Source organism: Enhydra lutris, unplaced genomic scaffold (assembly GCF_002288905.1).
Source record: "Enhydra lutris kenyoni isolate GAN:26980312 unplaced genomic scaffold, ASM228890v2 scaffoldscaffold12, whole genome shotgun sequence".
NCBI lineage: Eukaryota > Metazoa > Chordata > Mammalia > Carnivora > Mustelidae > Enhydra > Enhydra lutris.
Genome location: NW_019154096.1, coordinates 72,377,350 through 72,405,341, shown reverse-complemented (window position 1 = coordinate 72,405,341; position 27,992 = coordinate 72,377,350). Strand labels below are relative to the sequence as shown.

Here is a 27,992-nt window from a genome sequence, read left to right as displayed (position 1 = left end):
GCCAGCGCACTCACCAGCGCGCTTCCACGCAGCAGCCGAGCCGCCGCTTGCTCCATGGGTGACGCAGACCGAGTAGCTGTGCCAAGCCCAACAAGTCGCAGCTCAGTGCCTCCCCGCCCAGCGCCAGCGCTTTGGGGCGGAGCCAGGGCCTTGTCTCCGCCCCGCCCCTAGCGCACCTCTCTGGCCCCGCCCCTCGCGCCTACGGAACCGCAAGAGAGACATACAATTCCCCTCTTCCCCTTTGCCCTGCGTACTGCTCACGCGAGACTTGGACCGGGCAGTGGGGCGGGAAGAGAATCGGAAACACAACAAACATGACGGCGGCAGCGGCTGCGACGGTGACGAAGACAGCGGCGGCGGCGGCGGCGGCGGCGGCGTTGGCGGCGGCAGCGGCGTTAAACAAGGCAGTGGGAGTTACTCGGTGCGGTGGTCAGGTGGTAAGTAGCAGGCTTCCGGCTCGGACGGCGGCGACACAGCTGAGCAGGACGGTTAAGAAGGAGCGGCTGCAGGGGAGAGCGGGGTTCGCGGCGGGCCGGCTGACCCCACCCAGGAGTCAGTCTCAGCGGAGGCTTGGGCGTGGTCGGTCGGTCGGCAGGGTCACGACCCGGGACGTTCCTGGCCCGAGTGCGGAATGTGTGGTCCTTGGGTTCCGGGAGCCCCGAGGGAACAGCTTCTGTGGGCAGGGGCTGGAGACTCCTGGGTAGGGACCTGCTTCTCGCTCTGACAGGTGGTCGTATGGGGGTCTCCCCGAGGTTTGCGTCTTCACCGGGTCCCACATCCTGGGGCTCAGCGGAGGCGCGGGTCTCCTGGGTGCTCCGAGTTCTGATGAGGATGCTGACCAGACGCCAGTCCTGGGCTGCTCCTTGGGAGGACTTTTAAAACCTCTGTCTGTTACCGAGTGGTCCAGCTTGGGTTAGTTTCTACTGTTTGTGCCCTCTAATTCAGCGGACATGTGAGGTTTGGGGAGGGCTTTGCAGCAAAGACCTATTCAGGTTCATACAGGTTTAAGTCTGTCAGTAAACTGTAGTGCAGGTAGCCAAGCCGTGCACCTATGAAGTGCTCCTCTAACTGAATTTGAATCGAAGTTAAACCGGTTCCAGCTACCACTACCAACCACGTGGCCCATTTAGTGTCCCCTTAATGTGCTGTTCACAGCCCTAATGAGGAGTGACAAGCGGGAGAAGAAATAAAGGCACTTTAAATTGTGAGACCTAAGGAAATTAAGGTTAGAAGAAACAAAACTTACATAAAACAAAATTTTAAACGTCTGGATTAATGGTATTAAAATTCCATTTAATTTTAATTGATGAGGTGCCTTCACAGATACAGTTTATCATTGGGAAATCGTTACAGGGAATTGAAATGTTTGGTATTTTTTTGCCCCTCGGGGTTCAAACTGTTTCCCAGAAAACCCTGTGTTTGAGGTTGTGATAGAGAGCAAAATAAGGATGAGAATCAAATGTTCCTTTGCTGGGGGTGCCTGGAGGTTTTCTTTTTAACCCTTTCCCATGAATGTTTTCCCACAAGGCTAGTGCATTTTTTATGCAACTGTAATTGTTCAGAAGTACTAAGCCTGACCCTTTAAGTGTACAGTACTGTGCACAAATGAAATTAATAACTTAAATTTAAGAAAGACATTAAGAGTTTGCCAAATATGAAATCTTTAGAAATCCACGGAGGCAGTGGGGAGTCATAACAGTGCATGTTTTTCTTTGGTGATTCTTTGGAGCTTTTGTTGACATGAACCTGTTGCTTTGTTCTTTGATTATCTGTTAGATTAGTTTTCTTTTCTGGTAATGGTAAAATTGGCAGAAGTTATTTTCTTATTAAACCTGTAGATGCTAATTAACTTTCTCATAAAGGTTTTGATCTGTGGTGTGCTTTTCTTTGCAGACCTCTGTATGGCTTTTCAATTTTAGTTGAAATTCCCTCCATGGCCTTTTGGAGTCCCTTGGTGTGTCTCCAGAGTAAATTTCGATTACTCTACATTTCATCAATGTTGGAGTGGCAAGAAAAAGGAGGAACTGATTTGGGGTGAAAAGGTTAGAGTGTGTAGCTCCTGTTTTGGATATCTCCTGACTATATGTTTTACTTTTATGTTATGTTTTTTGATTTCTCAAAGCTTCATAATGTTCCTTTTGCATTCAAGGAATTTTTTTTTTTTTTTTTGGACAGTTCTATAATCAGAGGAAATGTGTTCTAATTGTCTTTGAAGGTCTGTGTTAACTCTCTGTACTAATCAGTCCTCATTTGTAAGGCTTCTTCATTGATGTGTATTCTATGGCAGAGTAAATCTTTCAGTGGCTATAATTACTGGGCTATAAAAATAAGCATATCTATTGAACTGTAGTCACTTTATTTATGAAGGCCTACCTAACCGCCAAATTAAACTATTGTATCAGTAAGTTAGTTGCTAAGTATTCTACCTTAGGGTTAGTAACACCCAGATGGTAGGTGAATAAAATAGATCTTTCTATTCTCTAATCATGTTGTTCTCAAAATTCTCCCATAGCTTTTAAAAAAGATAGACTTTGGGAAGAAGGTAGGTTAGAGAGATTCTTCTGGTTCTTATGTCACTGCTCTTTTGTAGTTTTGGCTGTCTTCTAATTCACATCATGATGCCTGTTTTGTTAGTTCTTGGTTGAGAGGGTGTGTGTGTATGTGTGTGTATGTGTGTCAATAACTTCCTATTTATAATGTGAGACTGAAGAACTAATATCGGAAGTCTTCATGCAAATAAATGCTTTATCAGAAACCAAGGAAAGAGAATAGTTTTAAGTGAGTGGTTTAAAGGTGAAGAGGTTTTCATGTTCTTCTGGGATATCGAAGCTTTGCTTCTTTTCTTTTTTTTATTTTTTTTTCGAAGCTTATTTTCTTAAATATTTCTTTCCTTCACTAGTGTGTGTAGCACCTGGTTGTTTTGTAAGAACCTTATTTTTGAGCCTTGAATGAATAATTTGGGAGAAACTGTTGGCATGAAAATAGTTCAGGTACATTCTACCCAGTTTATACACACATGTACCTATATCTCACGGAATCCCATACTAAACCCAGCTCAGAGTAATCACAGGGAGGACTCAAACAGTTTGCCTTATCATAAGGAATGATAATCATACGGTATGGGAATAATTCTTCTCTGGTTGATGTAATTAGATATCAGTTAGTGGAAAGAGTAGATCAGGCTAGGAATACACCACCCAAATCTGTAATAAATATTGGAGAACTCAAATATGTTCCTTTTTCTGAAGACATGATCTTACATATTAAAATTTGTGTAAGTTATCTTTTGGCTCCAAGATGTTGAATTCATGGCTCATGGAAAAGATACCTTCAGTAAAAACATTTTGCTGATGTCCTAAAGTAGATTTTAATGGTATGTTTGCAAAGGTTTTTAAATTCATCCGTGTCTTGGGGGCATTTTTGGATTTCAGTTAATTTGTGGAGTTCTTAGATTAAACTTTCAGTCAGAGACTGATGATTATTTTATTAAAGACAGGAAGATGTCTTGGATATAAAACCTTTATTTTCTTTTGATACTAGGAAGTCTTCTGTAGTTTCATAGTTATTGCTCTTTTCCTGTTTACTGTCGCTTAGAAATAGTGACTTGAGATGAACAAAGCAGGGTTTTGAACCAAAGGCTCCATGTACATTCAGGCAAAGGCCTATCGTTTGCGGGGTGGGGGTGGGGGTGGGGGGATAGTATGGTGTGAGAGAGAGATGTGAAAAAAGTCAAGTAAGCACAAAAAATGCTTAGGAATGGAGGGACACTTAATTTTTAAGTCATTACAGAATGTCTGAGGTTGAAAACCATATCAGTATATTTAAAAACTCTTTAAGAAGAGATTTTTTTTTTTCGTATTTACAATGTAATCGTCATTGGCATTCTTTGTTTTGTTTTTTTTTAAGTCCATCATGCATTATGATTGAAAATCAGCACACAATTTATGGCAGAGAATGCAGTGAAATTTATAATGTGACAATGTGATAATAGCCAAGACTGTCAAAATATGCCAGCCATCCTCTGTAATTAGGCTCATTTGTGTTCTTAAAACTTGATATGCATGTATAAAAATACCATTTTCTTCTGCTTGCTTACTGGCAATCTCATGCATTTTTTCTGCACTGTCACATGTTCTCCTCTAGCACTGTTAGGCTTTCTAATCAGGAATTGGTAGGATTTATCTTGCTTATTGAAGCCTATCAAAGTGGAAACATCTCAAATATCAGAATTTCTTTCTTAATTATAACTTTTATAGTTAGGACACAGACAATCTATAAGGGCCTTACTGGTCCTCATACTTTTTATTTCTTTTTTCCTTTTATTGTGGGGGCCTCTTCCTCTAGTACTATATTGAGTAGCTGTAGAAATAGTAATCATCATGGTCTTATCCTTGATTCTAAAGGGAATGCAACTAAATTTTCTCCATTAATTGGTGTAGGTTTTTGGAAGATATCCTTTATCAGCTTGAGGAAGTTTAAACGTTCCAAATTTGAATAAATGATTACTGTAATTTTCTTGCCCCTAGTGTTGTCTTTGGCACTCAGATGTCAATCTGATTGTTTTTCTTATGTGGGTAGACTGTCTTTTTTTCTCTAGGAAGTTTTATATTCTCTTTGTCCTCTTCAAGGTTTTAAAATTTCAAATGTGTCTAAGTGTTGTTTTAGTATCATATACTATTTTGCACTCTATGATCCTTTTCCATTTGAAAGGGATCTTTAATTTTGGAAATTTCTTGATTGCTATTTTTTTAAAAAAAGATTTCTCTTTGTTTACATTTCTGTGTTTCTGAAACTCATTTTAGAACTCTGTCTGCTACATATCTTACCTTTTTCTTTTTTTTAAGAATTCTCATTTACTGGGACGCCTGGGTGACTCAGTGGGTTAAGCCTCTGTCTTCAGCTCAGGTTGTGATCTCAGGGTCCTGGGATCGAGCCCCGCATAGGGCTCTCTGCTCTGCGGGGAGCATGCTTCCCCCTCTCTCTCTGCCTGCCTTTTTGCCTACTTGTGATCTCTCTCTCTGTCAAATAAATAAATAAAATCTTAAAAAGAAAAAAGAATTCTCATTTACTTTATTTTATTTTTTTTAAAAAGATTTTATTTATTTATTCATCAGGGAGAGAGAGAGAGAGAACAAGCAGGGAGAGTGCCAGGCAGAGGGAGAAGGATGCTCCTTGTGAGCAAGGAGCCCCATGTGGGACTCAGTCCCGAACCCTGGGATCATGACCTGGGCCAAAGGCAGCTGCTTAACCGACTGAGCAACCCAGGCATCCCTATTTCTTACCTTTTAATGTGTATATTTTACATTGTTTCCCACTCTTGTGTGTTTTGTTGTCCTTTCCTTTTCCTTTTATTGAGATACAGTTGTTACCACAGATTATTGTTGATCTCATTCTTCATAATCTGACTGGCTCACTTTTTCTCCCCAACCAGAGGGCAATTTTTTTTTTTTAAAGATTTTATTTATTTATTTGACAGAGAGAGAGAGAGACAGTGAGAGGGGGAATACAAGCAGGGGTGTGTAGGAGAGAGAGGGAGTGGGAGAGGGAGAAGCAGGCTGGATCCCGGGTCCCTGGGATCATGACCTGAGTGGAAGGCAGAGGCTTAACAACTGAGCCACCCAGGTGCCACCAGAGGGCAAATTTTAAAGGACAAATGAATAGAATCAACAGGAGTCATAGAACAAATAGTAATACACTGATTAGGAAGCAGAGAGAACCAGTTCAGATACGCCAGGTAAGATGAGAAAAAGCAACTGAAACAAATTTGTTCAGAAACCAACAGTAATCCTTAAAATTAAGAAAGTTGAGCCAGACCAGAGCAAGTGATTTAAATGGAGAGCCTAAAAGAGTAAAGTAAGGTATGAGTTTGGGTGCCTGCAATTTGGACTCTGTGGGTTACTGAGACAAAGGTAGACCATGTTCATTTCATTGTAACGGAAGAATGGATTTAAAGGAGAGCTTAGCATGCTCAGTTGATGAGGTGATTGATAGAAAAAGGGAAAAATACTGAATCTGGGACAGAGGAATGTTTTGACCCTAGGTATAACCATTTTTTGCTGCAAAAATAGCTGAGAACATGCCGTATGCTACAGGTGTTGGAGGATACTTTACATACAGATACTTGTAAAACTTACAGCAGCACTGCCAGTGTTAATATTATTCTGGTTTACAAAATAAGAAACTATAGCTGAGAGAAGTTTCTTTCAGAGTCTTCAAGCTAGTAAGTTTGGGCTAATACTGTAATACTCTGTTCATCCAACTGAAAACTGAAAAGTGGTAGTGATAATAATAATACCTTTAAAAACCCCCTAGACATCTTCTCAGGAGGGTGGAAAGAACTTTTCACAAATGTTGCATTAAGAACAATGATAATTTTGTCACGTGCACGTTCTTATTTGGATACGTATGTTCAAAATAAAGAACAAGTTAACTGTGAAGAGAGAGGAAGACAAGAAATACAGAAATTAAGTAAATCAGTCCGGGGCCAGTAAACAAGGGAAACCAAAAACAGCCCTGTGTCCTTCATTAGTTCCTGAAATATGTCACTGCACTGTTGTACAGTACTGCTCTCTCTATGAGGAACAGCACTCACCATATCACAGTCAGGGGTTAGTCTGTATCTAGTAGAATGCCAGTTAAGTTAGTTAAAAACAGAAGTTTGGGTCTTAAAACATTCAGTCAAGCTACGGTCAGTTGGGAAACGTGCTGTCACTGAAGCCCTCTCATTTCTCAACTCCACAGTTCTTTCTTTGGAAAACAGGCTGAAAAGTACTCTGAGTGGTCCAGACATTCCCAAACAAGAAAAGCTTAACTGGTGGACTTAAATGACTGAGATATTAAGATTTTTATTATTAGGACTGGGTGGTATTGGTGTGAAGACAGACAAAAATAGACCAGTGAAACAGAGTAGAGCATCCAGAAATAGGGTCACATAATACAATCACCTGATTTAGAAGGGTGGTAACAGAGTCTAGTGGGGAAAGGCTGGTCTATGAAATGCATGTTGCTGGACAGTTGGCTCTCTCTTTGGAAAAAAGTATATTTCAACTCTTACCTCACAGTATACATACACAAAGCTCAATTCCAGATAAAAATATGAAAAGTAAAAAAAAAAAAAATAGTAAAGCTTTTAGGAGAAATTGCAGAACATCTTCAGGGGAAGATGTTGGCAAGGATACAACTCTAAATGTAAAGGAAAGAAATGGGTAAATTGGACTATGTTAACAACTTCCAGAGTGAGAGAAGCCGCTGAAAATATACGTCTCCAATAAAGAGCTCATATCCAGAATATTATATAGAACTCTTACATATTAACTAGAAAAAGAAAACCTAATAAAAAAATGAACAAAAGACTTGAACAGATATTTCATTGGGTACGAAAATAGCAGGTATCTGTGTGGCTAATTTACATAAAAAGTATACCGTTTCATTAGTTATCAAGGACTAGAAATGAAAACCAATGTGATACCACCACGAGCTCACTGGAATGGCTGAAATGAAAAAGGCAAAAAATACCTGCATATTGGGGAGGATATGGAAGAACAGAGTTCCTCTTCAGTGCTGGTGGGAGTGTAAATTGGCATAAGCACTTTGAAAAGCCATTTTGCATTGTCCAAAGCTGAATATATGCAAGCCCTGTGACACAGTGGTTTCAGAAGTCAGGGTAGCCGAGTCCTTGCCGTGCTCTGGGGCACCAGTACTGGAAGGGTTCACCCTGGGACGCTTGTGGCCTTCTGGATATGTTTGTTCACTTCATGGATATGTTCACTTTGTGATGACTTGTTGAGCTTTATGTGCTCTTCTGTGTGTATGCTGTGCTTTGAGAAAAAGTTAAGCATATATGTTGAGAAGTAACTATTCTTAGCTTAAATTCCATTTTACTGGCTTTTAAAGATAAGGACTTTTTAAGGTAGAAATTATTTATTAAATAGTTGGAGTTTAGGGGAAAAAATGAGCAGAAGACATACTTAAGAAGATCTTACACATTTGCATAAAAATTTTTATTGGGAGAAAAGAGCTTTGTCTCCTAGGTGTTAGATTTTCTTATCTTGTTCTTACTAGGAAACTTTTTGGTTATTTGATTTCTGAATTTGGGCCATAAACTTAGGTGAAGTCCAGTTTAGTTTGTGGTTACAAAATCTCATGGGAGATTTCCCTCTACATGAGGATCAGATATTTGTTTTTTTTTGTTTTTTGTTTTTTGTTTTTTTGCAATAATCATAGGGGTGCATATAAAGTTTAGAATTTGTGTTTTTTTTTTTAAATTTTCTTTTTAAAATTATTTGTTTTTTATTATGTTCAGTTAGCCAGCATATAGCATAGCATGTTTTTAATGTAGTGTTCAGCGATTTATTTTTTGTTTTCTTTCTTAATTTTTCCCCTCATTCTCAGAGTGAATAAGATGATACATGGTGGTAGAGACGGTGATTTGGATTTCTAAGGCAGAGGTCAGGAAACTATGGCCTATAGCCTTATCCTGGCTCAAGACTTGCTTCTATAAAGCTTTATTTTGGAACATAGCCATACTCAATTTGTTCACACGTGATTTGTGGCTGCATTTAGCTATAATGGCAGAGTTGAGTAGTTGCGACTGAGACCTCATAATGGGCGAAACCTAATATACTACTCTCTGACCTTTTTTACAGAAAAGGGTTGCCAGCCCCTGTTCTAGTGCACCTATTTCTAGAGCATTCATGAGAACCCTATGATTTGAGAGTCTTTGCTGTCTGAAATGATAGTCACTAGCCATATGTAGCTATTTCCATTTAAATTAATTAAAGAAAATAAAAAACTCACATTGTTTGTATTAGCCACATTTGCAGTGCTTATTGCTATGTGTGGCATGCAGAACTCTATTGGACAATGGAGATATGTAACATGTCCATCTAGAAAATTCTCTGGCCTCAATCGAGCTACCTTTTTTTTTTTTTTGTCTCCTTCATTGATAATCCCTGCTGCTGTGCCTCTTTCTTTCATGTGGACTTATTTTCTCTTTTTTGCAGTCTTTGTAACTTTTTTCCATCCACTAAGACTGAATTTGGTCCTAGTTTATTTAAATACTAAATACAGTAAATTTTCACAATTTTCTCTATGTGTTCTCTAGTTCACCAAGAAAATAAGATATTTAATGGCAGGTACTGTATTCTGTATTGTTTTGTATATCTTGCACATACTAATTTTTGTCATTGTTGTTTTGATACATACTGGCTCTCCCTAAATAGTGTGAAATTATTTCAGTTTTTTTCCCCTAGGCATAACAAATTGTAAACTTTGAAAGAAAAAAGAAGAAAAGGATAAAGCAAAGATGGGTGAAAAGAAACCAGAGCCTTTGGACTTCGTGAAAGATTTCCAGGAATATCTGACTCAGCAGACTCATCATGTGAACATGATTTCTGGCTCAGTTAGTGGGGACAAAGAAGCAGAGGCTCTTCAGGGAGGTAGACTCATCTTAATACTATTAAATAATTCATTTTTCATAAATATATTAATACTCATATGTAGTTATCCAAATGGTGAAGACCACTGTTCACTAATGTGTGTCATTCCATTTTTACTTAGACACAGGGCAATTTGTTTTCTTTTTTAAACATGTCAGATTTTTGTTGAGGGAGAATGAAACTTCCCCCGGGGCCTAACACGGTCTAGAGAGGCATTACGGTCTTGTTGGAAGGTTAGGAATTCTAAATACCCGCCCCATCTTCTAAGTTCTGTGAGCTAACAGTAGACACAAGGAACCCAAACGGGCTGCAGCATTAGCTTCCCTACACAAAGGATTTGGCCAGTGGGAAATCTGGATTCAATCAGAGACACAATAGGGGTTCCTTTTTCTTCTCTCTTTAAATGAAGAAAGGGCTGACCATGTTTACTTCTCTAGACAGAGAATCCGCACAGAGAAGGCGATGACACACTTGAGCCTGCTCCAGATAGACTTTAGTCTGGTTTGCTTACCACATGGTTTGGAATCTGTTCCTGAACGTAGCTCAGGGGTCAACAAACTACAGCCCGTGGGCCCCAGCTGGACTGTGAATTGATTCTGTATGACCTGCAGACTAAGAGTGATTTCTACATTTTAAAATGGTTGGGGAAAAAAAAATCAAAAGAATACTATAATATATGCAAATTGTACGAAATTCAGACTTCAGCATCCCTAAAGTTTTATTGAACCAGCAGCACACTTGCTTGTTTGCATATTTTCTAGAGCTGTTTTTGTGCTAGAACAGCGGAGCTGAGTAGATCTCGTAGAGAACAGATGCCCCCACAAAGCCTAAGTTATTTAGTATCTTATCCTCATGGGAAGAGTTTGCTGCCCCCTGACGTAGATGGTCTGTGGCCTTGTTGTCCAGGGACTAGCAGCAGAGACTAGGCATCACCTGGGAGCTCGTTAGAAGTATAAATTGTCAGACCCCATTGCAGATCTGCTGAATCAGAATCTGTTTTAGTAAGCTCCCCACATGATTAATATACACATTGAATTTCGAGAGGCACTGGGTTGGGAGAGAAATCGAAGATGGGGACACAGCCTTGTTCCTTCAGTGCAGTGGCTCCCTTGGATATTGGATTTGCACCAACCAGCAAAATCACTTCTCTTCTCCTAGTGAGGGGTGGGGGCGGGCAGTGGAAGAGGGGGCTTGACTTGTTCATACCAGTACTGCTGTTTCCTGTGGATGGAGTAGAAGTGTTTCCCCCAAGAAGTTGTAGGAATAAAAATGCCCCTCCTGACACTAGTGTACAGGTTCCTCGGCTGGGATTCAACAGACCAGGGTTGTATTCCCCACTGCTTGCTGGATTTCTGGATACAAGCACTTTGCCCCTTCAGTTTCTTTATAGATACAAAAAAGTAGTTGGGTTAAATTAAAAGTAAAAGATGAATATCTTGTAGCTTTCAAATTCTTACAGTTCTAACATTCAAGGTTATCAGATACAGTATCTTCCTTTATGTGCCTAGTTAAAATTTTAAGATCCTAAATGCATCCCAGTATCTAGAACATGTATAAACCAAATGAAACAGGGCAAAACTCAACATTAATTGCTTTAGACAGTAGTATACAGAGTTAGGATTTGGGGAGATCACCGTGACTGCCGGTTCTAATCCTGGTAGAGCGGGCCGGCGTCTTAAACACGTATAGCTTTGCCGTTCCTGTTTACTCCCTCGGTCCTCCAGACCCGTCAGATAAGGCAAATACCCTATTTTTTTCTTCAACAGCATGCTGAAGACTGATAAAATTGATGTATAAGTAATTTGAGGTCCCCTGTAAAAGGTTCTCAACAGAATATACTACTGCTTTTGTATGAAATTGACCTCTTGTTTGGAAAGTCTCTATTTTCTGAGTTTGGCTTTTGTGCTAAATAAACTATCAATTTATGAAAGATTTTCTACCACTCAAGACTAAAATGCTAAAATGAGTTCATTCTGAGATGCATAATTTCTTTTGCTACACTTTGTTTATAGCTGGAACAGATGGTGATCAGAATGGACTCGATCACCCATCTGTTGAAGTTTCCCTGGATGAAAACTCAGGAATGTTAGTAGACGGGTTTGAAAGGACCTTTGATGGAAAGCTCAAGTGTCGGTACTGCAACTATGCCAGCAAAGGAACAGCCCGGCTTATCGAACATATTAGAATCCATACAGGTAATGGCAAAGTGTCTGGAGAAAGCATTTCTTTGGGGGCAGGAGAGAGGCCAAGGGAGGCAAGTTGGTTTGACATATAAGTAGTTCTGATAGTTTAAAACTGAAGATTGATTTAAGGTATGAATAAATGAGGAAGTTACTCCATATTTTCCAAACAATGGCATAACAACATAGAAATGGGAAGTAAGGCCCCATCTAGAGCTTCCCCTTCCTTAGCAGTCTTTCTTCTTGATGCACATTATCTCTCAACATCTGTCTGCTTTTTAGGCTGGGCAGGTTATTGCTGAAGATAGTGTGAAGTGATAAAATGTTTTTATCTTTATGCTTACTAAGTATGTTTCAGTTGCCGACCAGGGACAAGGCTTTTATACAGTTGCAGACTACACTGCTAATCCTCAGGGCTCCTTTGCCCTCCCACCTTCTGAGAAGCCCTCCTTACTGCCCTACCCCGGCGCAAGACCTGGGCGGGTGTCTCACCCTTGTGCCACATGGGGTCTTGTGCTGTGTCTGAGGACAAGGCTCATGCCAGGGCCATGTTTGTGCCCACAGAGCCTAACAGAGCATAGTAAGGACTCAGTACTTATTTGTTCCATTAATGACCAAATCCCCTATTCCAGATATTTATTTTATATATTTGCGCCATTTTCAGCTAACGGCACTGACCCACAGTTGTCCCTTTTGGCAACTGAAGAGAAGAGGAAGATAGAGGTGAAGCACTGGGCCATTTTGAAGGGACACTTAGCATAATTCATACTTGGACTGGGGAGCTTATTTCCATTTTGAGCTTTCTGTTTACTAGAAGGACTTTTTAGAAAAGGTTTTTTGTATTTTTTCCAGAGGAAGGGGTATTGGTGTGTGGATATGTATGAAGAAGTGTTCACGTATAGATGTGTCCATAAACATGTAACTGACACGTACTTTGATAAAGTCATTATTACGGAGGGAATATTACTGTCAGTTTTGCTCTCCTTTCCCCAGATGCCAGTTGAAACCATAACAGTTTTTACACTGTATTGACTAATGGAACACACCTATAGATCTCAAATTGTTGCTGATAAGTTAAGCTTTAAGTTGACAGATTTCTCCTAATCAATGGGCAGCACACGAAGCTTTCCATAAATGAGCTACTCTTGCAGTTTCTCCCCATTTTTCTTTTTAAACAGGTGAGAAACCTCATAGATGTCACTTATGTCCATTCGCATCTGCTTATGAGCGTCATCTGGAAGCCCACATGCGTTCCCATACAGGAGAAAAACCATACAAATGTGAATTATGTTCCTTCCGCTGCAGTGATCGAAGTAACCTGTCCCATCATCGAAGGCGCAAGCATAAAATGGTACCAATTAAAGGTACTAGGTCTTCCTTAAGCAGCAAGAAAATGTGGGGAGTTTTACAGAAGAAAACAAGCAATCTGGGCTATAGCAGAAGAGCATTAATCAACTTAAGTCCACCTTCCATGGTGGTTCAGAAGCCAGACTACCTTAACGATTTTACCCATGAAATCCCAAATATCCAGACTGACTCCTATGAAAGTATGGCAAAAACCACATCAGCTGGTGGCCTACCAAGGGACCCCCAAGAACTCATGGTTGACAACCCTTTAAATCAGCTCTCAACTCTGGCAGGACAGTTGTCTAGTTTGCCACCGGAAAACCAAAACCCTGCATCTCCTGATGTAGTTCCCTGTCCCGATGAGAAGCCTTTCATGATGCAGCAGCCCTCCGCCCAAGCAGTGGTTGCTGCCGTGTCAGCAAGTATCCCTCAGAGCTCCTCTCCCACAAGCCCTGAACCTCGGCCGTCACATAGTCAGAGGAACTACAGTCCAGTGGCGGGTCCGAGCAGTGAACCAAGTGCCCACACGAGTACTCCCAGCATAGGAAACAGCCAGCCGAGCACTCCAGCTCCGACCCTGCCGGTCCAGGACCCGCAGCTTCTGCACCACTGCCAGCACTGTGATATGTACTTTGCCGACAATATCCTTTACACTATTCATATGGGATGTCATGGGTATGAAAATCCTTTTCAGTGTAACATATGTGGTTGCAAATGTAAAAACAAGTATGATTTTGCCTGTCATTTTGCAAGGGGACAGCATAACCAACACTAATTGAAACTAATCACATTATGCTTTACTTGGTTTTACCATTTTGTGTTTTATAGTTTTGTTTATTTTTTTTTCGGGGGGGGGTCATTCTAATAAGGTGTCTGCTAATTTAAAGTCTATATATTTATAGAAAAGTTTGACAGTGGAAACAAATTTTTTTTTTTCTATAAATATCTGGTCAGGCTCATTTATGTATTAGAGCAGTGAGACACGCCGGAGTCTGTTTTCTTCCTTTCACTTAGATGGTTGAGAACTGGAGTGCAGTCCTAACCCTAGCAGGTATCATTTAAATTCCCCATGCTCGTGGTCCGTAAACACTTCAGAGCTTACTGATACTTGGTATTCAACATACACATCACAGCTAGATATTATTTCTGCCATATTTCAACATGGTCGAATTACCATCTCTTACAAAGTCTGTTGTAAACAGTTGATTTCAGTGTTTGGTAGAGGAATTGCCCTTAACCTCGTTCTCTGTCAACGTGCTGTTTTGTTCACATTGCGGAATGTTCGCAGTACATTCCTTTCACCTGATGATCACAGAGCTATTTAGGGTAGCAGATCCTTTTTTTTTTTTTTTCCCCCTTAAGGGGAAATGTAAAACAGGTCATTCTTTTTAAATTCAAGTTACAAAAATATGAGGTAAAAGTTCTGAAGAGAAACAAAACCTAAATGGAATGGGTTTAATACTTAAAATACCTGTTTATTTAATTTCTAATTTAAATATGTGTCAAGTTTTCCATTGGATTCTTTTTATTCTGATTTCTTGTAAAAACCACATGAGAATGCTAGAAACATCAGAGGATTATCTTTAAAGATGCCTTTTTGTTTTTTCCTTTTAATTTGAACCTTTAAGTTCTTCACTCTGACGTCATTAGCGTCAGGTGACTTTGATAAGTACACTGAGAATCTCTTATTCCTCCTATTCCTTTGATGACCAAAGAGGTACAGTAGGAGTCATGCATCTTATTCCTTGGAAATGCAGTCCTTCAAAAGAAAAAAAAATCTCTGAAGTTTCCATTTCCTGCCTTCTGTCCACTTACTGCCTATAATTTCCAAGAAGAGGTGGGTATAGAAATACATGGGCAAATAGGATGGCGAAGTAATACTTAAAAAAATGAAAACGTGTCCAAAACAAATTCCGGTTTTCCCTTCAGAATTGGCCATTTAAAATATTTTCTGTGAATTCAGCTTGTAATGCTTATTTGCAGTTCTGCCCATTTTTCATGGACAGAGACAAAACTATATGGAGACTGAGTCATCGCCTTAGTAGGAAAGGGTACAGAAGTGGGAAAATAGATATAAAATGCATTTAAATGTGATATTTGTTTACAAAAATAAGACTTGCTAAATCTAGAATAATTTTGAATAGGAGGCTATTGTTTTTATATTGTGTAATAACTAGCTTACTCTGAAGAGAGCTTGGTCAAACAATAAAGTATATTGTTACTAACTGTGGTTTCTGTGTACTTTGCAAAAGTTTCATTTTTAATTTGGTTCAAATCTTGAAAGTGTTGCTGATTGGCTTCTTAAAGAGAATACCCCAACTATGAAGCATTTATTAAGCAAACAGGACCTCCACTCTTCTATAGTAAAGAAGAAGGGAAGTGTTGATGGTAGGCAGAAGAAGGTCCACCAGAACCCCCACGGGCCAAGTTAATGGATCTTCTGCCCTCCCTTCCAAATGCTAGAAAGTCATTAAAATGAGTTCTCATGGTTTAACATCCAGTCGAAACTAACCTCAACAGCATTGTTCAAAGAGCAGCGAGGAGTCAGTCCAAACTCTAACTCTTTCGACCTTGCCTGAGGCTTCTGAATCTACAGTTGAGTTTCTCTTGTTGCTTAAATCACTCATTGCTTAGATCAGCTTGAATGCAACCATTTCCAAATGTGGAACTTGGCTCTAGTATTTATTTATTGCCAGAAAGAAACAGGTTGCTGTCATTTGGAAGATTCTGTAATTATTTTCTTCCTTCTCACTTATTTTTCACATAAAAGCAATACCCCAAGATAGAAAAATGAAGGCTTTCATTAAAAGAGAAAGAACCCTCTTGTTAAAACCAGTTTATTAACTTTATATTCTGGGCCAAATAGTGACAAACACTTCTTTTCTGGCAACTAAAGATAGATATTTTGAAGGTACATTTTAAACAGAAAATATCTTTTTTTCATAATTACAAACTAGAATGTATAATTCTAATTTTCTTATGACTTAAAAAGAGCACAGTTGGTATTCCAAAGGTGTCAATGCTTGAGAGCTACAATAAATTCTAAATGCACTAAAGTTTTTGAATCAAATCTACCTTATAAACTTTTTTAGTATTGTATTTTTAAAAAGATTTAGGATTTTATTTAAATTTTCTGTGAGTTAAAATTTTATACATGGAAAGATGATACTATCTTCCATTAAGTGTTGAATACGTTTCTCCCATTTTATTTTTAATCAGATATTTTATAGAAATGAGCTGCTAGGAAAAGCTGAACGTGAACTATTTATAGTACTTTGCTGTTAACAGGCAATGTTCTGAAACTAAATGTATTTTTGTTCAGTGAACATAAGTTTAGATTTTTAAAGTTGGTAGATAATTTATCTCCACTAATATTTTTTTAAAGAAACTGTGAAGAGATTAACAGGGAATAATTTCATTTCAGATTTTACTAATATAGTATGTAGCTACAACTTCTTGAAATTCAAGTAAAGGCTAGACTTTTGCTTTGAATATTTTCCAGTGCTATTTCATTTTAGAAATAAGTGTTTGCCATTCATCTGCAGAATCGTTTGACAAAGGGAATATTACTTTAAAAATGTTGAGCTAAACCTCATTTTAAGTTCTACAAAAATATTTATCAAGTGGATGTATTATTAAAAAAAAAAATCCCTGCTAAGGACTTTTTCCTTAAATAGTCTTAGAGGGTATATGATTTCTAGAACTTGTTTTTGTTAATATGTACTTTGATGTAAAGAACATATTTTGTATGCAAAACATAAAACTTGAGTATGGTTGCAAAACACTATATTGTTTAGGGATTCCAGAGAGCAGTTCAATGCTGAAATAACTATCCAGACTGTAGTTCCTATTGTGAATGAAGCTTTGCTTTTGTAATACATGAATAAAAAAAAAAAATAACACTTTTCTATTGATCTTGATTTTTCTTCTTTGAAAACTAGGATCCAATTTTTTTAGTAATTTTCCAGTATGTAAACTGTTAATAAATTAAAAAAAAAAAAAAGAAAAAGGTTTTATGGCTACATTGGTTTGAATCTGTAGAATGCCTTACCCATGAGATGATCGGTCACATGAATTAAAGACAAAAACAGCTCCATGTACCCACATCTCGTCTCCTTCCTAGTCTCTCTGCTTTCCTGAGGATCCATTCAGCAAGACCCCTATTCCCACCAGCCCCACCCTAAGGTTTCTGGCACAGAAACAAGGAAGCCTGCCTGCTTCTGATGCCTAATTACCCATGTCACATCTGACAAATGACTGACTGAAGTTATTTCTCTTATGACAAATGGGTGTTTAGAATGGACTGTTGCTTTTTTTTTTTTTTTTTTTTTTTTTTTTTTAAAGTAAGTCTTTGGCATTTCCCATCACTGGGTAAGAAGACATCCAGGAACACAAAATTGTTTTAGTTTGTAAAATCTTAACCAAAATCAGACATTTGATTGGAAGTTCAGAAGTTTTAATGCGGCTTTGAAAAATATTTCTGGACAATGTTGTCTTTCTCATAATGAAAAAAAGAAATAACATCTGATATATGGATGGTTTGCTGAGAACACAGGTATTTTTTGTTTCCATGTCTTAGGTCCTCCAAAAACTCTGCTTTGAGCCTGTTGAGTTCCTCTGCTAGGAGCTTCAAGTTGAAAGGAAGCACTTGTTCATCTAAAATGAAAAGATACTCTCACAATTATTTGTGTAAACTAATCAGGTTGGGCTGTCTAGTAACATCAGGAAATGAATTTGAATACTTCGGACAAACCAATCAGATTATTCTGTTAATAACCGCAGTCCCAGTAGGTGTCCCATAGAAACAAAGGTCACATTCGTGTGACAGCAAACAGATCTTTTCAGTGCCTGGCCACGAAATGCAAGAGCAGAAAAGATAAACCTGAAAAGGATTTTCCTTGTTGTTGACAAGATAGTGATTTAGAGTCTTTGTGAACTAAGAGGCAGTAAGGCCAAAAAGCAGAACGAGGCAATGACATTTCGGTTTGAAGCTGATAAATTCTCTCTAGCAGTGCCGTGTGACCTATAACCTCCTACGATGATGAAGATGTTCTGTCCTACCCCACCCAGCAGCCACCAGCCACGTGGGTAATGTGACTAAAATAAGACTGTCGTGTTATTAAACAGCTTTGCTGAAATAAAACTGGCAAACCATACACTTCACTGATTTAAACTACGATCTGGCTACCTGCAGGCACCTGCGATTCTCCCCACGGTCCATTCGAGAACGGCTCATCCTCTCAGAAACCTGCGTCCCTTACTCCCACCTGCCTACCCCAGCCTCGGCCCCACCCCGAATCCCTAAGCCACCACTGATGGGCTCGTGGGGCTCCCGATGTCCCGCTTCTGGGCGCCTCATAGGCCGGGACTCAAGCAGCGTGGCTTTGGGTGGTGGCTTCTTCCACTTTGCATACTGTTTTCAGGGTTCATCCTGGCCACCAGGAATAATGCTGACACAAACATTTGTGTACACATTCTGGTACGAACATATGTTGGCAATTCTCTTGAGCAGACACCTAGGAGTGGGTGGGCTGGGCGCCCCCAGTAACGCCATTGAACCATTTGAGGAGCTGCTTGGCTGTATGCCAAAGCAGCTGCACCACTTCACATCCCCACCAGCCGGGCGGGTTTGCGCTCCTCCACGTCCAGCCCACGCAGGCCCTTCCGGACTCCCTCCCGCCCAGCGGGTGTGCTCGGGAGTCCTCCCTGCGGACTACTGATAATTGTGTTTTCTTTATGGTTTGGCCATCTTTGTATCTACCCTGGGGAAATGTCTATCAGACCCTCTGCCCATTTTTAAAATGTGATTGTCTATAACGCTGAGTGGGTGGTACCGGTCCTTCACCTATTTTGGATACAAGTCTCTTCTGAGATAAAGGATCCGCAAATACTTTCTCCTGATATGTGGGCTGTCTTTTCATGTTCTCTGGATGGTAGGAGAACTGAATTTTTAATTTCATTTAGGTATGGATCCAGGAGCTAGAAGCACCTCCCTCACATAAATAAACAGACAAATAGAAGTGTCATTTTAACGGGTGAAAAATGAGTCAAGAGTGATTTGGGCATAATCCTATTCCCCCTTCTTCTCTTCATTTTATATAGAAAGCAATAAAGGCAAATGGCTGAGAGAGAACTCCTACAACTATCTTCGTCTCTATTCTAATTATGCTGCTGCTTCTGTTCCAGGCCTCTGGTTTCCAAACTCCAGACTGTAACCTACAAGTGAGATGCAGGTTGCAGGCAGCCGTTTTCTAAAATAAAGTCAAATAGAATGTCGTAGAGCTCGCTCCACACGTGAGGGCTTTGTGAAATTTGTCGCTATGCACGCACATGTTCTTGTACCGGACTACACACCAGGATACAAGAGAAAATGCGCTTATGGATTGTGGTAAAAAAAAAAAAAAAAGTATGAAAAATACCGTATGGTTAGTGTACTGTTTGCTTTTCCAACTTTCTAAGCTTTTGTAAAGGTATTAATAATCAAAGCTGGTGATGCAGGGAGCCTAACAGAAAGCACACACGGGAGGAAGACTTGACTCTGAACCCGGGCTGTCCAAGTGCCTTATAGCTGTTCAGCCTTGGGCAAGTTACTTGACCCTCCCAGAACCTTCATGTCCTATCTGTAAAATTACACTCACCTCATGGGGACACTTAGCATATAAAAACTCAAGAAATGTTAAGCTAACATTAGTTTTTAAATCAAAATTTAAATATAGCAAGGAGTTTGATATTTAAATATTTAAAACCTGAAGGAGTTAATGTTCTAGAACTAGCACATACTCCATTCAAGTTCAGACTGAGGACACACTGAGCTTGCCCATCTGCCAGGTGGCCCCTGAGCACCTCTCCCCATTCCTTCCTCCACCCAACTCAACAGCCCCGTTTTCTGCTCTAGAACATACCAGACAACTTCACCTCTGGGCTTCTGCATTTGTGGCCACTGCCTAGAGCGATCTGCCACCAGATGACTGCGTGTTCGCTCCTTCTGTTGATTCGTAGCTCCGCTAAAATGTCATCGCTGAGAAGCCTTCCAGACTATCCTTAGAGAGAAGCTCTCCCATCACTCTGCATCACCCTTCCCTACTTTATGTTTCTCCAGCGCCTCAGCCGATACTCACTATCTGTCGTCTGTCTGCTCAGTATAACGCTCTGCTCCCTACTGATGCCCCGGCATCTAGAATAAAGCCTAGTGCCGAGGAGCCACTCAATAAAAATGTGCTGGACGGACGAAGACCCTGTTCCAGGGGTCGGATATTTAGTTTTTACATAACCAAGTTGCATACTGAAACCGGAACATGATGTGAACGTTAGGACTGAGAGCTAATAAGCCACCCGCTGTGTCAAGGGGACAGGAACAGCAGCAGCGTCGGACCAACCAAACCCCAGAAAACCACCCAGCATACCTTTTGCCTCTTTCATCGTCTGAGAGACAATCCTTCTGAGCGTCTGGTCGGCCTGATGCAGAACATTAGTTGAACAAATGATTCTGTCTGTTTCCTATGGAACACAGACATTGTTATGGGAAGTTTTGTAAGAGAGATGGCTAAAGTAGGACGTGTATTCGATGGGACGAAAAGATAAGTGAAGGTGGCTTTTCAGTTCCCATTCTCCTTCCCTAGAAGATGGGCCCATCTAGACCGCGGGTGCTGGTGAATGTCTAGTCACAGGCTCTCCAGCAACAACAGCAACACACCCCGTTTCCAGTGTTTGTCCGTGTCCCCAGTGCACGTATTTCTGTCCTTGCCCATTTCAAGTCACCAACACCAGCGTGATGGCGACAGGCTCTGATATTCCTGAGAGTTGGACAAATGGCTCTGGCCAGCTGATGCCCCACCACAGCCTGGAGCAGAAGCGGGAGCACCGTGGAGACGCCAAGGCAGTGGCCACGCATTTTCCATATTTTACCCACTCAGCTCAAAAAGACCCTCCTTCCGAAAGTGGTGCCTTCCCATTTATGCTAAATGTATCCAGAAGATTTACCTTTTGTTCCACATTGTCCTCAATATATTTTACTGGATTCTCCAAAGCAGTAAGCAATAAATCAGTCAACTTCAGGCTGCAAGAAAGAGAAGGGGAGATAAAATAAATCCCTATATCAAACATCCTTTAAAAAAAAAAACCAAAAACTTGTGTTTATGAACACTAAAGTGAAGTCTAGAGGAATAAAAGTGGTGTAACCCAAAGGCCCTAAGCCAAAGGGGGGAAAATGAAACAATTTGGAAGCTACCTTCTACTTTCAAAGTCTAAAAGTAGAAGCTTAAAACAAATTATAAGGCAAAAGAATCCTCTTATTTTAAAAAAATATTAATTTCTTAAGACTCATTTCAATAAGCTTTGAAAAAGACATTCTCCTATTTCCCTCATTAAGCGCTAAATGTTAGTCCGCCATAGCTCCACTCCATGCCCTAAAGGAGGATACTCAGTCTGTACTTCTGGCCTCTGCTTGTTTACCCGATGTAGGTTAGAGAAGTTCCCCACCTGTCAAGGGGCCACGGAGGGCTGAGGGTGAATTCATTCATTCATTCAACGAGGTTTTACTGAGTATCTTCTTATATGAAAAATACAAACACTGTACGAGACATTGTGTGCTAAGCAGGAAGTGCAGTGAAACCCCCACTGTCTCTAAGCCTGGTGATGGCTACATTGTCTGTCTCATTACTTCAGCAAAAAGTTATAATTTCAGACAGTGATGAGTGGATGAATGAAGGCAATAAACAAAATGATGGTGTTAAGAGTGTGGCCCGTTAGTCCAACAAACACTCCTCACATTAGTTAGGATGGGCAGGAAAGTCAATCACGCATAGTAAGTGCGAAGGGTAGAGGTGACAGCAAGTACAAAGTCCCGGAGGCAAGAACAAGCTCCTCCTGTTCATGGAACAAAGGCCAGTTTGGTTGAAAAGCGGCAAAGGGGGAAAGTAGTAGGATATGAGGTTGCAAAGTTAACTGGGGTGAAAACACGTACTTTAAGGTACGGAGTCTGAATTCTACTACTCCGAGTGCAGAGGGAACCACTGAAGCTATTTAGGCCAGCGGGAGTTAAAGCTCAACTTCAAGATGATCTTTCTCACGCTGAAAAGAGCCAACTTCTGGAGTGAGTGAGATCGTGCTGGGTCCAAACCATGGGTCTGCCACTTACTACCTGGATGTGTCACCCGGCTTACCTGCCGGTCACACATCTATAAAATGGGGATAATTCTATTTATCCTCAAGAGTTGTTTGTGGGGATTGAATGAGATTAAACATAGGAAGCGTTCAGTACATGCCCAATACAGAGTATCTGCTCACCAGCCGTTACTGTGAGCAGTAACACTACCAGCGGCAGTGGTGGTGAAGTAGTACTTTATAGAAGCCTGGAAAATGTATGCTTGTCAGATCATCTTTCAACTTCTAATACAAGGCTACCAGGCTTCAAACAACCCCTTCACTGGTGCTGTGACTATTTTGGACATGTGAGAACAGGTGGCCAGCCTCCAAAGACCCAAGACAAAACAGACTGTGCTAAGCATTGGCAAAAGCATGGGAGAAACACTCTTCCTTCTTTTTTGCAAGAACTGGCCCTCCCTGGTCTCAGAGCATTGAGAACATTAGGCCACTCTCATGGGATAGACACCTGGAGGCCTCAACCAGCCATTCACTTCCAAAGGAAAAAATTTCAAGTATTCCAGAGTGAACAGGAATCAGCTGGTTATGCACCTGCTCAAAGTTTCAGGATATTACAAGTTAAAATTAGAAACCTCAGCAGTAGCTTATTTCATAAACCTATAAACAATAGTCACTTAAATCCAATTTTTTAAGCATGTTCAAGTACGTATTAAGAAATGGGTGGAAACGATATCTTAGAACTAAACATTTTGAGGAATGAATTTTAAAAATTAGCCTTTTAAAAATGACTGATCTGGGGCACCTGGGTGGCTCAGTTGCTTAAGCCTCTGCCTTCCGCTCAGGTCATGATCTCAGGGTCCTGGGATGGAGCCCTACCTTGGGCCCCCTGCTCAGTGGGGAGTCTGCTTCTCTCTCTCCCTCTGCCTGCCGCTCCCTCCCCCCGCCCCGCCACTCATGCTCTCTCTCAAATCTTTAAAAAAAAAACAAAAACTGCTGATGCCCCGTGGACAACAGTTAGTCAGGGGCTGAGGAAATGTGGGGAATACAGCTCTGAAACTCTGCTGTCGGACACAACAGCCACTAGCTACAAGAGGCTGTTTACATTTAAAACAATTAAAATAAAATTTTAAATTTCGGCCCTCAGAGGCACTGGCTGTGTTTCAAGAGCTCAACGGTCACAGGTGCCCTGCAGGCACTACTCTGGATGGTACAAATAGAGACCATTTCCATCAGCAGTGAAAATTCCATTAGAAATGTGCTGCTGTAGAACTCCCAAGACACAGACCATGCACGCAAGCACTAGCACTACAGCCCAGAAGCCTCACACACATGCAGCAGTATAATGACAGGGAGGTTTAAGGCAAAATTCGGACCCTGCCCCTCCCACCCATTTTCTTTCTAGAGGAAAATGACCAGGCAAACTCTTTAGACTGTGCTAACATTGTAGCGAGAGTTTCAAAGATGCGCCCTACTCTGCATTCCCTGCTCTGATCTCTCACGACAACACAGTCTTAACGAGAGTCCACGTTTGCACACAAACTCGGGTTCACATCTCAGCTGCTGCAAGCTTGAGGACTCTGGGCAAAGTAACTTTCTCACTCAGTTGCCTCCTCTCCATAAAGGGAAGACAACAATCTCTCTCCAGTGCTTGTGGAAGGATTAACCAAGGGGCCATGAGTCAAGCAAGGAGCACAGCTGGCCGGGCTCAGGGAGGCAGCCGGTGAAGATCAGCTTTGTGTTGGGTACCTGGCCTCAGAAGAACACGGCGTACTCTCAATTGTGAGGCTGTTGTGTTCCCAAGCATTTTTCCCAGGGTTGGGCTTTTCTATCTTTGTTGCCATCAGGTGGATGGTCTCGGCAGGCAGAGCCTGGGGTCTCTGATCATTCCTCTGCAAACAGGTCTCGAGAGAACAGTCTAAAAAGAGCTGGCAGAAGCCTAATGAATCTGAAAACGTTAAACCATAAAATTACTGGTGCACTGTTTTTTTCCAAAATGTGACATAAACAAATTAGAAAAATGATACCGGCGGAAGCAGGAAAAACCATTTGCAAGGCTGAACATATAGCTTCAAAAATTAAGTAAAGCGATACTAACTTCCCCATCCAATTAAATTCTCACTAAGAATGATAATGATTTTGATAGGCAAACAAGTGTCTGTGTGTAAGAAAAATATGTTTGAATTACATTTCCGAGCCAGTTGGTAGACTTCGTATCTCATACTTTGATAATAAAAGTTGTCATCTAAAATCAAAAACAAAGGTCTAGAAACAGCAGTCTTCGTTAAGAGGTAGCAAGACTGGGTTTCCAGCACAGCAGAAGATAACAGATCTTGATCCTTTAAGCAGGTTATAAAATCCTCCCACACGGCGGCGGTCCTGTTGGGTGGGGCAGACATCTGACGCGCGTTCATGACAGCCATCAAGAAGTATTCTAGATACCTCAACAGTTCCTGTCGAAGCAATTTCCATTGCGATGGCTGCAAAAGATGGAAGAATGACAATTTATGCCAGGCTCTGGCCAGCAGGGTGGTCACGATTAACTGCCACCCACTGCACATGAACATTTCAGCTCACAGCGCTGCACCATTTGGAATTCTCTGAGCACAACCTGTTCTGTCATGCCTCTGTATCTCAGTATACATGGTTTCCTCTGCCCACAAACTCCTACTCCCTGATGTTAGTCCTCTGAAGTCTCCTCAGACTCAGTCACACAGGAGGCAGCTCAGAATCTCCCTTGCCTACATGGCATCCTGCTCTAGCAGAGGGTTTAGGCATTTGTTTTCACATCTCTATTTCTCTGCTAGATCAATCGTCCGCTGTTACCCTCCAGGAGAAATGAGGAGCCAAAATCAATATCCTGCTGAAATAAAAATAGTCTGGCTTAGATACAGCTATGCTGGTTTGCTGTTGAAATGAGGAAAGTTGTGGACGGAAAAGATCAGCTCAAAGGTGCCTGGGTCAAGATGAAAAGATTTCAGGCTAACAACAGAGTTGAAACAGAATGGGGAACGACAGAGAAGGCAGACGGAGGGAGGAGAATAAATAACTTGAGAATACAGGTAATCTTGTGCTGCTCAAGGACTGTGGATAGCAGGGACAGAGTTATGAGGTCTAGGCTGGAGAAAACATAGGAACACCAGAAAAGGATCCCTCTCCCGCCTGTCCATGCCCTGCCACATCAACTGAGATTACACCATATACAACAAATACATCGCCTAAACCTACTGAAAAGGAAACAAGATCATTTCCTAGAAGGTGAGATTTCCTGCCCATGGTGACTAGATGAGTCCCACGGGCTTCATCTGTAGGGAGGAGTGGAAAAAAATATAATAAAAGAGAGGAAAAAGCCCAGCAATACAACAATCCCTATCAACAGCTTTCAGCTTTCCCTCAAGTGGTGAAAATACTACCGTCCAACTAAATCTCGTACTGTCCAGGACTTGATACTGCATTTGCCTCACAATTAAACAAGAATAGGAAAGTATGGGGCACCTGGGTGGCTCAGTGGGTTAAAACCTCTGCCTTTGGCTCAGGTCATGATCTCAGGGTCCTGGGATCGAACCCCACATCGGGCTCTCTGCTCATCAGGGAGCCTGCTCCCCCCCCCCCCCGCCCCCGCCTGCCTCTCTGCCTACTTGTGATCTCTGTGTGTCAAATAAATAAATAAAATCTAAAAAAAAAAGAATAGGAAAAGTATATATAATCTTGCTGGAGCAGTCCAAAATGTTTCCATCTAGCAAATGTACTATATTTGTACATATATATTTACAGAGTGGAATCACATCATATTTGCACGTTATTTACGTGCATCCATCTACACTAGGGTATTAAACGACAAACATAATTTAATTTTTCAGAATCTGTCAGAGGATCTGCTATAGAGTGAGAGTGAGATGGGAGATATAAATCTACTCTCCACCCCCCAGAGCTCTGTTTTTATATGCTTCTCCAAGGGGATGCACCTCACTGTGCTGAGTGTGATCTGAAGGTCTAAAGTGTGCAGTTGGAACGTACAAGCTGGTTACTGAACAGAAGCCCATTACTTCATCTGTGGCCAGTTAAGGGACCACCATGTTTTCCTATGCCGGCAGAGGCAGATTCACCCTGAGATGAATGAAGAGTGAGCTTCAGAGGCCAGACCCTTCATTTGTACAGCCACTTTCTACTATCACAGGAGGGACCCTAGGAATTTTGTTATTTATAATTCTGTATCCTTTTTCTTAAAAAAATTTTTTTCCCTGCAAATTGTATAAACTTATAATAGATCCACAAAGATTTGCCCGTGGCTGGATGTTAAACGGGCTGTGTTGACATTTTTAAGAGATCCCGCCCCTTCCTAAGACCAATCTTCCTGAAGGATCTTTCAAGAGCATTCCTGACCACGGGGGTGGGGGCTCCCTCTTGCACGCTGACGACACCTGCGCTGTCTTGAGCCTCCTTCTGTAGAAGGGACAGTACAAACATGCCCCACAGAAACACACAAATCTCTACAACGAATTACTCTAAGATGGAGTCAGCATAGTCTGTGCTAAACCAACTCCACTTCTCCCGAATCCAGGTCTCTCCCCCTCTATCAGGCGCGCCCCTCCCACACTAGGTGTAGCCCCGCATTTTAGTAGGACGCCCCCATTCCTTCCACAACCGGGGTCTCGTCCCCGCCCCCTCCGTACTGACCAATGGCCGCGCGCTCGCCTGCTCCAGGAACGCGTCCGGAATGACGTCATCATAGGTGACCACGCCGACGGCCCAGCCCCGCTCCTGCCGCAGCCGGTGGCTGAGGGCCCGCGCGAAGGTCGATTTTCCTGCTGCCGGCAGGCCGCAGAGAAGGCAGAGGCCTACCTCCCGCGGCCTCTCGCTGCGCGCTCCGCGGGCGTCCTCGGCAGTCTTCATGCTGTAGCGGGAGACGGAAGGCGGCGGGGAGCTCCGTCTCCGAAACCGTCTGCGCAGCACGCACGCGCAGTGGTTGTGCCGCCTGGGGCCGGGAGGGAAAGACGGGTGCGTCTTCCGATCCCCACACGGTGCACGGTCCGGCCGGCTCCGCGATCTCCTCGTGGTCCCTGGAACCGCTGGTGCCGAGCTCTTTGTGGGGCGAGTCGTCTAGGCTGGGGACCACGGCGATGCGTTTCCTGACTCCTGGACATTACCCAAAGGGTCAGAGAGTTGGAGTGGTCAGATTTATCCTCCCTGCTGGAAACTTGCAAGCCATCGAGAATTGCACCTCGGTTTCTTTAAGGCGAGGTGCTTGGAAAATCCCGGAAGAGACTCTGAGCGTCTTCCCCCAGCGGTCTTTGAAAGGGCAATTGCTGTTAGAATGTAAGGCGGAGTCGACAGTCCCACGCCGGCGCTCCGCTGCCCCTCCTAAATGCGACAGGTGGGGGGCAGGGTAAACACTGGTCACTGCGCCCGGAGTTGGCGGCAAGTGCGAAGAGGTGGAGGCAGGACAGGAACATCCCGAGACCTCCGTTCCAGTGTATTCATGCAGAGGACCGTAGGTATTTTAGTGTTAAAGGAGACGTACTAGGCTGTGGGGAGGTAGAAAGTTCCTTGTATGGAGTTGTGATGTAGAGAAGCTGAATTCGGATTCTAACTTTCACTTTATTTTAAAGGGGATTACTTCTTAGTCACAAAGTGGTGTGTTCAAAATGTGTGCAGAGGAGGTCAGAATCAATAAAGGGGGGATACAATCAATAACGCAATGTTAAATCTGATATAGTTTGACTACAGAGGATGTACACATACATTTTCTCTTGAAGGTGAGCCGTGAGTTAAACATAGTCATTTCAGGATTTGGTCATCGGTCCAGTGCAAGAACGAGAAAGGAATGTTATGCCAGTGGGGCAGCAAGCCCAAGGTCCCCAGCTGAGAGTGAGTATGGGGGTGGCTGCTGAGTCAGAGTGCCCAAAGCTCAAACGGCGTTAGCAATGAA

At 41.9% G+C, this 27,992-nt stretch overlaps 3 protein-coding genes across 3 annotated transcripts in view; 1 reads left to right on the top strand and 2 right to left on the bottom strand.

Annotated features, from left to right (window-relative positions):
• Positions 1–56, bottom strand: part of LOC111145042 (acyl-CoA dehydrogenase, short/branched chain) — a 36,814-nt gene extending 36,758 nt beyond the window's left edge. Inside the window, exon 1 of the mRNA XM_022499654.1 lies at positions 15–56. Coding sequence (XP_022355362.1) covers positions 15–56 — 42 coding nt within the window. The remainder of the gene's footprint in view (positions 1–14) is intronic.
• Positions 55–16,301, top strand: LOC111144811 (IKAROS family zinc finger 5). Its single transcript, XM_022499299.1, is given in 6 exon segments — positions 55–166; positions 169–186; positions 189–437; positions 9,252–9,437; positions 11,450–11,632; positions 12,796–16,301. Coding segments are annotated over 6 exon segments (1,692 nt in total). The 3' UTR covers positions 13,740–16,301.
• Positions 16,302–17,403: 1,102 nt separating this feature from the next.
• LOC111145055 (phosphoseryl-tRNA kinase) lies at positions 17,404–27,725 on the bottom strand. The gene is made up of 6 exons (XM_022499668.1): positions 26,741–27,725; positions 24,252–24,543; positions 23,813–24,011; positions 20,945–21,020; positions 20,368–20,461; positions 17,404–17,620 (listed from the first exon to the last, which is right to left on the bottom strand). Exons 1-6 carry the CDS (start codon positions 26,954–26,956, stop codon positions 17,421–17,423), a joined length of 1,077 nt encoding a protein of 358 aa, XP_022355376.1. The 5' UTR covers positions 26,957–27,725; the 3' UTR covers positions 17,404–17,420.
• Positions 27,726–27,992: the final 267 nt, after the last annotated feature.